Source organism: Colletes gigas, unplaced genomic scaffold, assembly GCF_013123115.1.
Source record: "Colletes gigas isolate AHSC1104 unplaced genomic scaffold, ASM1312311v1 Colletes_gigas_Sc00024, whole genome shotgun sequence".
NCBI lineage: Eukaryota > Metazoa > Arthropoda > Insecta > Hymenoptera > Colletidae > Colletes > Colletes gigas.
Window position 1 is genome coordinate 975,193 of NW_025106653.1, and position 13,728 is coordinate 988,920.

General features: G+C 39.7%; 1 protein-coding gene across 4 annotated transcripts in view; it reads right to left on the minus strand.

Moving 5' to 3' along the window:
• The window catches only part of LOC122401420 (RNA-binding protein Musashi homolog Rbp6), a 1,207,497-nt gene that overhangs the window by 35,877 nt on the left and 1,157,892 nt on the right, over nucleotides 1-13,728 (minus strand). Inside the window, exon 12 of one of the 4 annotated variants that reach the window (XM_043403531.1) lies at nucleotides 6,926-6,997. The exons of the other annotated variants lie outside the window; for them this stretch is intronic. Within the exon in view, the coding sequence (XP_043259466.1) occupies nucleotides 6,926-6,997 (72 nt within the window). The remainder of the gene's footprint in view (nucleotides 1-6,925; nucleotides 6,998-13,728) is intronic. 4 annotated transcript variants of the gene reach the window in all.

A 13,728-nucleotide genomic window follows, 5' to 3' on the forward strand; every position in this document is an offset into this window, starting at 1 on the left:
ACAGGCGCGTCGAGGCCTCAAGCGCGCGAAAACGAACAGACGACGGCGGTAAATTGGAAAAAAAAGAAGAAAAGAGAAACGAAACGAAATCGTGGATATTCTCGATTGCTGGCACTCTTGTCTGGCTATGGGTCCCGCGGCCAAGGAGAAACTTTATTTTCAAAACGTGAACGGACTGCAGTTTTCACTAGAACTACAGACATCGAACCTGAATGCATGCACTTCCCCGATGGAAATTGTCGAACAATGATCGCGTACGAGAGTCGGGACCAGGCCATAATTCAGGACAGGCCATACCTTCTCATTCACCGATGGAAATCCTTTCCGTGTTTGCGGTCGGTCCGGAAAGGATTTTGAGCTTTTCTCTCCCATGCTACATACGTATTGTACACACAAATTTCTCGTTTATACGTCGTTTCCAAAAAACAGGTCTAAAGACGTTAGGCTAAGTTCTAGTGAAAACTAATGTAGCGGTTAGGCTTCTTTACTCATACGAATAATAAAACTGGAAATCTTGGAAGTATCTATTTACTATGAGCTAGGCAGTCATCCAACACCAGTACGAGATACGGGATTTAAATATATAGTATATATATAGTATCTGTGTATGTATATATATATACGTATATGTATACATATTAGTTAAAAAAACTCTCGTTACCATTACTTTTCAGCTATTCTAGGTGCTATGGAGAAGAGTACGACACGTAAAAAGTAGAATATAGGAAGAATACAGTTTAATGGAGACTCTTACGCTACATTTGTTATTTGAAAAACAGTTATTTAGTACACCCGACATACCGATATAGTAACATGGTTAATATTCTAATCTCTGTAATGGTTCTTTCAGAAAACGTCAAGCATCGCACGTGCGTCCACGTTCAACAGGGACAATGTGCAACAACCATAGAAGGAAAACATAGTACGCGAATGTGGACAATCGGAAAATGAAAGTCGAAGACAGTTCATCTTTCTGTGACTGGGAAATATCGAAGAAGTCAACAAACAAGGTCGTAATTGTATCCAATTAGAAGGATAGATAACAATCACGTACTCTTACGTTTTTTTAGAAATTAGAAGCGGCCGAATAGAATCTTATTTGAAGAATAGATGACGAATAGATTCGACGAACGAGAATCATTTGGTATACGAATATATTTTTACTGGAACAACTTGTTCGGTTAAACAATCATTGAGATAATTTTTACAGGGATTCAATAGATACAGGTTTTGAAGCACAAGTTTGGAATGGATATTTCACCAGCGATTATTTAGCTGAAAAATTATTCAAACAATTGTTCAATCTATTATACAGTAATAACGATAAAAATATACTCGTGAATCACTGTTCCTCATTTTCGTTCTGTGCCTACTAATCAAATAAGATTTCCATGATCAACGAGTAAATTATGACGATTAAAATTACATTCGAATAAATGATGTAAATAAACGCATAGGGTGATTTTAAAAATTGGAACGATGCTTGGAAACTTGTTCTTTTTCAATCGAGGATATATAAAATTAATACTGAGTGGGGACTATCCCTTTGTGATATTACGTTTTACATATCTTCCTTATCCTGTACATAAAAATATTGAGGTATCACCATTGAAAACATAATATTTTGTTACGTTTCAGTGTCACTTTTCAATACAAAGATATTACTATATTAAAATTATATCCGTTATACTAGATCGGTTTAGTATAATGAATTAGATAGGTTTAAGATAGATTTGTGCTCGATCAATGCAATTTTAAAATTAATATTGAGGAATATAGCCACAAAATACTACTTTCTGAATGACGATTCCTGAATACTTTTCTATGCAGAATGACGTCTATAGAAACGATCTCTGTAAAAATATGTTCTCTAGAAAAAGAGTTGCATCAGAAAAGGTTAGTCTAGAAACTATCCCCAGTATTTATTTTTTGCGTCCACGGTTGGAAAAGAGCTGCAACACGTCCCAGTTTCTAGGATCACCCTGTACATCCGAACAACGTCCAAGTTTCTCGCGGGGATCCGCGGAGAAGAAAGTCAGCCTCGGCCAGAAAGTTTCGGGAATCTTGTATCAATCCGAGTAAACAGAAGTCGCTTCGAGAAACAGAAATGCATTACGAGGAACGGAAACGGGGGTTGGCAGACGAACGGGATCGAGTGAGGAAGATTGAAAAGAGTCGACGAAAAGTAATTCAAAGTTTCGACGCACGGGTGAAATCGTTCGGCCGCCCCTAAATCGCTTCTTCGATACTTGCCTGTCGAGAAACGTTCCACGCTCGTTTGAAATACTAATTATATCGGTGATCAAGGATCAACGCCGCGAGATACCTTTCCCTCCCCCTTCCCTCCTTCCCCGTCGCGCGATCGGGTGTTACAGAGCAGCGTGGATTACGCGGGAGAACTTTGTTTTCGATTAACCAGGAAATCTGGTTTATCGAACGATCCCCATCGGGTTCCGTCGCTGTTTATTTTTATTTTCCTCTCGTTGATCCCCGTTTCTCCGGCCCGTTCGGCCAACTAGCATCGCGGAAATTGTTGAAATTCCTGAATCGCCGGTGATTAACTACGTCGATGTTTTTATTCGCGCATCGGCCCCTCCCCCCATCTCGTAACAGATTCAAAATTCTATTATATTTTTTTCCCCTACCTTTAATCGCCGACACGGTCGCGATGGAAGCGGCGCGTGTTATTGTTTGAATAAATCCGCTCGACGGTGAAAAACATCCGGTCAATGATCTTTTCAGCGAATTAAATTCCGCCCGACCGCGCGTAAAATATGTGTTTTTCCAGCGGCGGAAAACACGGGATCGAATCGAAAGATTATTTTCGGTTTACGTCAGAGGTGGGGAACCTTTTGGCATTGGAAGGCCGCGATGCTGCCAAGATAACAATCAGATACTTGCCTACTTATAAATTCGTGCCTTTTTACGAACCCCATGAACGATGAAATAATTTATGTTCTTTTTTACGGGTTTTGTCCCGCGAACCGAGCGAGAAAAAAAGAGCTGACGCGCCAATTGTGGAACGATGGGGTAAATAAGGACAGTCTATTTTTTAGAACGATTTTTAAATTTTAATGGTGGATACAGAGAACTCCGAGGACCCCAACCTACCTTTTTCTCCAACAGTAGGAGATAATTAAAAAATCTAACGTATAGATTCATCATTGTTAAAATTGATATTAGCTAGAATACTTGTCAATATTCAGCTAATAATTTTATTGGAACAATTGTAAATTTTGTTGAAAGTCGGATGGGGTTCCCTGATAGCTCTGTATCCTGTCTAGAGTCAATTGTTTTTATTTTTATTACACGTTTCTTTCCGCGTTCAGGAACCAAACGAGAAACGAGAACATTATAGATCGATAAGAGCGGTTAACTTTTTTAAGAAGATTAATACCTTCGATAATTGTATGTTCGTTGAATAAATATAACGCATTTTAGTATCAATTTATTGAAGCAGGTATTTGAAGCTTAATATTTTTGTCTTTTTTAAAATATCAATTTGTCATCTGATAACCTGTATAAGATTCTTTTATCTTGATAAAAATACGATGGAATATATTCTGGGAAATATTTTTTCTTTCTTATAGGCAGAAGTAATTTTAGTAGAATGTTGTTTGAAGAACTAATAATATATATGATACTAGATGAAAAAGATTTTATACTTATAATTATTATGCATCTCTACGTAAGAATTACTTGTTAATTTTATATATAATACAGAATAACAAATAATATATTTTGAGGACGGTTTTCAGAAAGGGTTGAAAAGCATGATTTAGTAGATTGAAACCAAAATGCGTTACAAGATACATAAATTTATAATAAAAAGCAATGACAAAACACTATTGGTCCACGTGAATATAAATGGACTTACACGCGAAAAGGTAGGATGTAGCACCTCAAAATGGCGCAGGTTCCCCATCCCTGGTCTACGTCGATTCGTTTCAATCTAATAGGTTCGATATTAATATTCCTGGCAACACTTTGCGCGACGGGAATATACGAGAATTAATCCAGTCGCATTAAAAATCTGGAACAAGTTTCCTTTCTGAGTCGTCTTCTTCGGATTCTCTCCCTTTCGCGACGATGAAACGACCGGGTGTCCGTGTCTTTCAGTTAGACTCGCAAAGAACTGAGGATCTCGCAGAGATGCGCGTTCTCTCCACTCGTTTGTAATTAATTTCAGCCGCGTTTGCGTTCAGCGATCTATGTCAAAGACGGATGGAATCTTATTCGATTAATGGACGACGAAAGAAAGTAACGGACGGAGTTTCACGCAAATAAAAATTTAAGCAGTCGATCAATCGTTTATGCCGAATATTTATTCGCGGAACACTTGTCTGTCGAATGGCATTTTTAATTATTTAGAAAACGAAGGTATGTTTTCGAAATAATTTCATCACAAGAATAACGTACGAGTGTCCAGATTGTACTAGTTAATAAATCGATAAAATATTTATGTCTTTTAAATATTGTTGTTTTAAATATTCAACATGCTTTGACACCGTAAAAGTGATTTACTTGCTATTCCGAAAATACAAATTAAACTACACAATTTGATTTCTCCTAAACCTTAATATGTCCAGTACGACGTTCGACCAGAGATTTGTTTTATCGTTTAAATACTCTCGCCAATTAATTGGGCTATGAAATTGCCTGAATTTCGAATTAATATGATGGTAGTTAATGCAAACACGATTGATTTGAACATAGGATTATATAGAATCAGTAAACAAAGGGAACAATAGTTAATCGAGCCCGTCATTATGTATTTAAATTCTTCTAATTTACAATTCTAGACTCTACATAATACATAACAACAATTTGAATTACTATTTAATTTAGAAATTCTTAAAATAGCTGGTCGATTAAACAAATTGATATTCAAACGAAACTATGCGTCGTTTATATCTGGTCCATTATTCGAATAAAATTTTGTCCGCAACTAATTTCAGAGTAATCAGTCCTAAGATGAATACAACGCGAATAACGACCGATCAAAGCAACTTGCAAAATCACATTCAAATAACAATGTGGATAAAAATTTGTTGGAATAACGCTCAATTTTTCAGGCGATGCAAATCTCGTTTTCCCTCTTTTTTTCCATGAATATTCGTTTCAGTCTCGTCACGCGATCGGATATTCACGTGACGACGTATGTATATCGTCGGCCTCGCTGACGAAATGGTTACAGGCGAAACAACGAACAAACGGATGCACAACTAACATACGGCGTTCTTTCTCCTAAGCATTCCATAATTTGTAATATGTATATATGTATATATATATATAAAACAGTATATATACCAAAATTCCTACCAATTCAATATAAACACTATCGATAACAATGCTCGAACTATGGGTACCTAAAATAACTAATTGTCAACAAAGATTCGTATCCAATTAATTAAGAACAAGTAACGTGGAACAAGTAACATGTAAGGGTTGGTGAGTTTTATGGTTATGATGTATGCGTGTGTGTTTCTGTCGAGTGCACCGATGTTATCGGAAGGTCGTAAACGTTGCTCGGAATTTATGGTCAAACTGCAAAAGATTTCGACAGATTTCTAAGCAGAAATTACAATTTGATCTTTAATGTCCGGTGAATGGTTAGAATCGAGTTCATAACATTTTCTCGAATTTCAATAAAAATTATTACACGTTGCTGCTAGAAAGTTCGAAGCCCCTTTCGATCTATATACACAGAAAGGAAAATATGAAATATAAAAGAAAAACTATTCAGGTTAATCGTTTTACTAAATATGTTTCTTCTGGTAATTAATTTCTCTGATGCTGTTCTATAAACCTCCATTATTAAATAACATTTCAGGTACAAATTTTTATTTTTTTAAGGAGTTCATAAAGAGGGATTGTTAATGTGCCCTATTAGAAACAGGATAAAGATAATCACTTTTAAGTTAATCGAGGAAATTTTACTGGATCTGTAAAATATGCACATCCAAGTTCTGCAGATTCAGTTACCAAGTGTTTAATTTCACTAGTTATTCAACTTTTATGATCATTGTACTAATATAAAGATATATCTAAATTATTTGTGCTTTTCTACATTCAAAATTTTCTTTTGTATTTCCACTTTGAAAGTAATGTTGTTGATAATCAAGAAATCTTCTTCGAATTATTTTTAACTCCTGAAGAGATTGAAATTGATAATTTGATACAAACTGGTACTTGAATTTTAATAAAAACCTTTAAGTTATAAGTTATTACTCAACAAAGTCACAATGACGTATTGAGAATTAAATACCAATACACTTGTAATTATAGTCTCAGATTATACTTGAGTAATGCGTAACTACTATCCATACTCTTCGTAAAACGTACGAAAACTGATTTACTTTAACGATGAAAGAATTTTTCAAACTTTTGAGCAACAGGGATTCACACGAGTCGAAAGAACCGTCTAATTTACCAGATTTGACGAGATTTAAATTCAATACACGCGAATTAATTGTTGAACAAAGGTATCCCCGGCGGCTCTCGTATCCCGCGACGTTGTTTTCATACAAACAAAGCATGATATCGTTATGACGTCGACTAGCTAATTATCTACATATTTCGACCATCGACCGACTCCCATTGTACTTTAATAATTAGCATATCGACCGGACGATAATGCCGTTCTCGAGCGAGCTTCCAATGCTTTCATTTCGAAGCATTACAAAATTTCGAAACACCTGGAAGACTGTCGCCTAACCGAACGCGAGTTAGGCGATAACGACGAGCTAAAGAAATATTTACGGACTCGTTCTCGGTGGTGGTGCGTGGGCGTGTGTGTCTTGTTTGTGTTTGTATACGTGGAATTTGGGTACGTGCTACGTACTACGGATTACGGTTACCGTCAACACGAGCGAGAACACGAGAACTTGGTGGAACAACCTGGCACTTTGGGGTTGAAGCTTACCGGTGCAACCCCCGCTGGGGCTCACGGACACTCGGCCCACCCTTGGCCCCAGTGCGCGGTACACGACCGCTCCTACCCAACAACAGACATCACCGATCTTATATTATGCACACTTTTCCCCGGTACATCGCGATTATGGAAGTTTAACATGTATTAAAGGTTACGGTTACGTTCACGCTAATCGTACGCCCGCGAGAGGTACCGTTCTGCTACTGGATTAAGCATCGTGAAACAGACACATCACGTATTTACGTAACAACGCAATTTCATGCACCGTTTTATAAACGAAACATTACAGAAGCTTGTAAATTTTTTAGAGAATTAAAATTTCTTCTTTTTTTAATTCGAATAGAATCGCGAAAAATATTTTCTTTTATTCGACGAGGTTCGCATTTGGGTATTCCAGCTTTCGAGTCGACAACGAGTCAGTACTCAGCGATAAAAAAAAAAACAGTTGTGTTAAACAGCACGAAACGTTAATACGCGAATTCTAATTACAGAGATGCGAGTAACGGGATGTTTGATATTGTTTCATCGACGACGGGAGCCCGCTTAATCCAGCATCGCAAGTTTCGAGTACGTCCTAGAAAATTCAAGTCAAAGTTGTTCTGCCTTCAACTTTCCTCGTTGCGTACCCGTACCGCCAGAACTGCACTCGTCCACGTGTATACAATAGCATGATCCGTACTTTTTTTTTTTTGTTCCCTAATGTCGGAATATAATGAAATTTCATCGGAAGAGTGCAGTGTGATGGGAAGTAACGAACGTCGGAAAAATATAAAAATTTAATCGGGAAACACGATCAGATACATCGGGGGTGGCTCTAGAAGGAAGCGTACCGATCGCGTTAGATAACACCTAGCTCATAGTAAGTCGAACTGAAAAGCATTGTCCCACGCTGAGAAGAAAAATATTCGTTTCCTTTTTATCTTTATTATTATTTAAATTTTCAAATGTCATTTTGAATTTTCAAATTCGTTATTTTCCCTCAGCATCAGACACCATGGATGTTCTTTCCCCTTTCAATGTCATCCGTTTGCGTGGTAGTTTTTATTTATTACAGACATTCATTATTTATAATCCTTAATTATTATAATAATAGAGCATCAGCGAATCAATACATTGTGTCGTTAATATGTACGCACGTGTAAATAAACTTGTTTCTCTCATTTTGCTCCAGAGTGATCTCTGATGGACATTAGGTGTTACGTTTTGTTTTTTTTTCTTATTTTTTTTTTCTCTTATTACCGAGTACCCATGAAACGTTTACAAAACTCTCGTGACTGCGGATGTCCTCTTATTAATTTGTTTCTCGTCTTATCGTTGGTGTTTTTTAATAAATTGCCCGAACCCTGGTTAGGTGGTGTCTCGGAATATCCTTACAAACATCCTTCCCAAGGCGCATCGTCGTTAGAGCATAGGGTTTTCAAAGAAGAAGCGTCATTTTAAAAAATTTACATCAAGAAAGATATATGTATGTATGTATATGTATAATATATAATTATCACCGGTCAATGAGCCGAATAGTAATCGGTTAAGCATGGGTAAGAAAACTTGAAGTGACTTCCTGAGAACAACTTGCGTAAATACCCATTCGCCAACTCGCGGTGCAACAATGAGAAACGGAGGTTTGGAAACGAATTGTTCGAGCGATAAGAAACGTAGAGTCGAATAATAATAACGTTCGTCGATGGTAAAATTCGTTAAACAGCATTAAAATATATCATTCGATAAAATTAACGACGTTAAATATTTTCATGATCGACGATTATCGATTGATCGAGTAAATAAGTATAAAATCTCTCCTCTCCACGCGACGGATCGATCTTTTGTCTCATCGAAATCTCCGAACGTGGACGATTCGGCGCAACGGAAAGACCACGAGCACAACCGGTAACCGATACGCGGAACGCGTTTCCTCAATTATCGCGCGTTTCTTTTTTTTTCCCATAAATATTTCAACATCATGGACGGTATAATGTTTCGAACGTTTCCCCAATTTTCCAAGCTCGGTGACGAGAACGACGCGTGTCTTCAAGTATTCTTACGGATGCCTCTTCTCGAGCGTTCGCGCGTTACGCGCTTTTACTTACTCGTCGACGCAAATAATTCGGTGAGCGCAAAAGGCGGTCGATCGATCGGATTCCGGATCGGGCAACGTATTATAGAAACCCACGCGCGATCACAGCGATATAACAACAATCTTACGAATAGCAACAATCGGACCATAGCTCGATAACGTTAACCGCGTCGTTCTGAGTACCGCGACAAACGCACGTTATTCTTTCTCCGCTTTAATTCGTTACTTTTTGTTTGGCAGCAGCAAACGATAATCGCCAGGGATCGACCGAGATAATCAATAATGGAAGCAACGGAGGGCCGAGAATTCTCGCACAGTGATCGCGACGAACAATTTTCTGTTTTATTCTTCTTTTAGGAGGACGGTGACGTTTAACGCGAGCGAACTATAGCCACGCATAAAAGTATCAATAATATTGTTTTAAGCATCGTGTCGTTAACATATGTATAAGCTCAGGACAGATGTGTCTTCTCTTTGGCATCAGCTTATTACACCATCGACTCAATGTCTCTCTCTCTCACTCTCTCTCTCTCTTTCTCTCTCTTTCTCTCTCTCTCTCTCTCTCTCTCTCTCTCTCTTTCTTAATTACTCACAAAATCCTCGACGTACTTCGTTTCGTTTATTTATTTATTCGTTATTTACGCTCCCGGCTCGTCGAGCAATTATTATAATTCGTGGGAACGAGCGTCGAACCTGATTCGATTTCCTCGTGAATCTTCGCGCAAGAGGACGGGCAAAACTCTCTGTCTAAGTTTCACTTCTCCGTTTCGTGCGCGTAATTTGTATCGTGTTATCGTGTATACACCACCGACACTGTTTCGTGGGTCGCGATCCCCCGTCAGGATCGCTGAATTTTCTGTCTTTCGTTTTCTGTTATTAGTTTTTTTTTTCTTTTTTTTGTTCGTTTCACGACGACTCGAGAACACAACAGAATCGAAATCGGAATCACAGCTTCTCGCGAACGCGTTCTACGTTACAACGGGACGAGGATCGGAGGGTGAAAGAGGCGGAGAATAAAACATTAAGGGAAGGAAGATCGAGAAAGCAAGGCTGAGAAAGGACTTTGCCGCGCGGTGAAACGTATCGGATACCCTTCGCGTAATTAATCTTCGTCCTTGAATCTTATCGCAATTAATTATAATCGTTAACCCTTCTCGCTGTAACGCGACGTGCGCGATCGCGTACGAGCTGCAGGAGACGGCGTCGACGTAAATGTCGCGTTAATGCGATATTAATCGTTCTATTAACCCCTTAACGCTCTTACGTTATACGATATTGGGTTTTTCCACTAATCCAACTTAAGTATAACCAACGCAAATGCTATCAGAAACTAAAATCGTTTATATTTTTAAAAAATCGTTAATCATCGATCTGAGAAAAAACGAAGGCGAACGTTAAGCGGTTAAGAATCCACGACCGGATTGCAATTTTTTTCGAAATCATTTGCTCGGAGGTTGTTTGCAACAACGCGGTAAGCTTGACAATGGAATACCGCGGAAATATTAAACTGCTTTGCCCGTGGAACTAATTAAAATCCCGCCTTAATTACTAGCGTGCATGTTTTATAATAATTGGCTTCGCGGATGAAATACTCTTTCCACGTCGTATCGGATACTTCGTAAAACGCGTGCGCGAACGGAACAAACGATATCGAAAAAATTAAGGCGTTCGTCGAAAATTCAACGTCAACAATTTAGGTTGCAACGGAATCCAATCTGCTGGGAACGCGATCGCTTTTAAATCGATGTTGATCGCGACAACAGCGGTCGCGAGTTTCTGGAGGGGGTGTGTCTTTTTCGCTGTCCTTGCTTTTACGTTCCAATTTTCAATGTTCGACAGGAAGGTGGTGGAGGGCGGAGATCGAAGACATTGAACAGGCAGTGAAAGGTAAACGGGATAACGATACAAAAAGCAGAAAAATTTTTCTTCGTTGAATCTGTTTCTGGGCAGTTTGCTTCGGTGCGGTAATCTCTTCTACGAGGATCGGTACTCTCTTTCTTACGTTTTTACTCTCGCCTAACTTAGCGGATGCCTTACTCTACGTTTAGCAATATGTAACTTGCTCTGGATAAGAGACTGCGGTATCGCAACGTCAGCATCCTGCCAATTCTACTTCGCTCGAGGTCACATTTCGTACGATTCTTTCTACATCTACACGGGGGACGTAATCGAGGATTTTATTAAAACGTTTCAATTGAATTTACTGTTCAAATAAATGCACCGCAAAACCCTGAACATGGTTCGTTAAGCTTCACAGAAATCTAAACTCGTCTCGTCGAATTCATCTCTAAAACATTTCGCAACCGATACTTTCGATCCAATCAATTAAACAAAGATTTACTTGATTTGCACGCGTCAAAGAGTTATGCAATAAATCGTGGGTCCGCTTTAAAACACCTAACCGCTCTAGGTGACGACTGCCATTACGGAAAATTCGATTAGCCTAATGACAGTCCATTAAGCCGCGTTCACGTCGACCATCGGGCACCGGCAGGATGCTTCAGCTTGAACACCCGGAAACGCCTATATCGTTATATCTATATGACCTACTCTAAGTGTTTTCGATTAAAGTGTTTAGCTTAGAGATTACATAGAACGTGACTACATCTCAACCACTACGAAGATCAAACGTCTACTAGAGAGAAACACGTTAAAACTCTTTCCAGGCTGACGGGATCGTGGCGGAGGGCGAGAGGGATCGTCGGGAATGGATCTCGAATCCGGGTAAAGGGGAAAAGAGACAGAGAGAAAGAAAGGAACGTGAGGGGGGCGGGATGATAATTGTAAACGTTTATTGCGACCCAGGCGCGATCACCTTCGGAAACTGGCTCTTGGATCGTACTCTCCTCGCACAAGTGTCTACCCCGGACTTTGCGATCATTGGCGTTTTCTTCGAAACAGACGTGTCTTTTTTTGTCCGCTTCGTCTTTTACCTTCCCTCCCCTACACATACGCATGCACGATAACGAAGGGGCAAGAATGATCTTGACGGCTTTCATTTTTGTTCGTGTTAATCGTTGCTTTTTACTTCCACCGGGGCTATTGGTTTGGCTGGCTGGCGACGCTGACGCGCGTCGGCGTTCGACATTCCGAAACACGATATCAAGACCCGATTTTCTGAATCTATAGTCCCGTTATAATGGACACGTTTACGAACGAGAACGTTTCCGGAAGCAACGGGCGACGACGCGCAGCCTCGCCATTGGGCATCCTAGATTCGGACGTGCGTTCATCTCTGTTTACACTTTTCTGTTTCCTCGTTATGGTTTCCTCTCGAAGTGACAGTATAGGAGTACACATTATCTACCTAATTCTACTGGTTAGAGAGAAGAAGAAGTTGATGAAATGGAGGGACAGAAAAAAGAGAGAACGTCGGAGCCTCCGGGAGCTGGACAAATTCTCGACGATCGTCTCGCGTGCATCGATTTCTCTCTTTTCTCTTCTTTTTTTTTATTTTTTTTTGAGAGGGGGTTGGTTCGGTGTTTACGTGTTTTTACCCGTTTCTTTCCTCGCAGGGGCTTTCCTTCGTTCCTCTCTGTTCGAACGTGAAACTTTTTTTGCGGAAAGCAGCGCTGCACTTTCGCAACTACTCTTTTTCCCTTGAAATCGCAGCTATACTCGTGTGCGCGGTGAACGCGTGTGCTCGCGCACGTTTCGTGTTTGCGTGTGTGATCGTGTAGTTATATAGATTGGTGTACATGTGTGTACGGCGTGTACTGGAGTGTGTTGGCGTGCGCGTGTCGTTTATCTTTCGATATCTTGTGTCTTTAACAGTACCTAATGGAATGGGGGTAGAGGCAGACGACGCTTTGCTTGACGAAGGACCACAGAGTTTGCCAGCCATGCGTCTGTGAACATTTTCGTAACTTCCGGTCAAGAGATTCACGTGAGAAGAGGGTAGTTTTTCTTTTTTTTTTTTTTTTATTTCGGTCGGTTATTTCTGAATCGAGTTTCAGCGGATACCAGAGCAATTAGGGGACTCGGTTTGGATTCGTTGTTGCCCAGCGTTGGGTAAGGGCAGCGGTGATTTTCGCTCGACTCGATCGGGAAGAATGTTTCGCGAACAATCTTCTGGTAAAATTGTGCTTGCTCAGGCAGCTTTCAGCCGACGCTTTCCCAACGCTGTTCTGGGTAGAAAAATCCGTGACGTATCGACGCATGGAACCGTTCGGTTCGCGAACGTATCGTTTCTGGGCATGGTTCATCGTGCACGAGCAATAAGTTCGATTAGTTTAATAACTGTAGGCTATTTACGTCGTTTAAATACTACGAATCGATACTCGGTAACCGAGGCTTTCAAGAAAAAAAAAAAAAAACGTTAAATCGGTACTTCATGTATCGATCCGTCACACTTCCATCGATCGAGAATGTACGTTTCTTGCAAATGATACTGATGGAAATGAAAAAGCTTCACGGGCCCGGACAATACGATCATTTCGACCGATTGGCGAGCGTGTTCGGAAACATGGCCGCGGCCAATCGCGGACGAACAAAAGCCGGGCTTGTCAGTCAAATTGTTTTTTGTAATTAGAAGCGCCGCAATATCGCGTTGTTTGCGACAACAACGATTGTTCGACATCCGAAACACCGTACGATATACAAATGAAATACGAAAAAATAAAATGGAGACAGAGTATCAACGGTTCCCGTAAAAAATTAGAAAGGCTGATCCAATAAATAACGCCGCGTATTGCAGTAGTGACACTTAAAAGTATTGACCAAT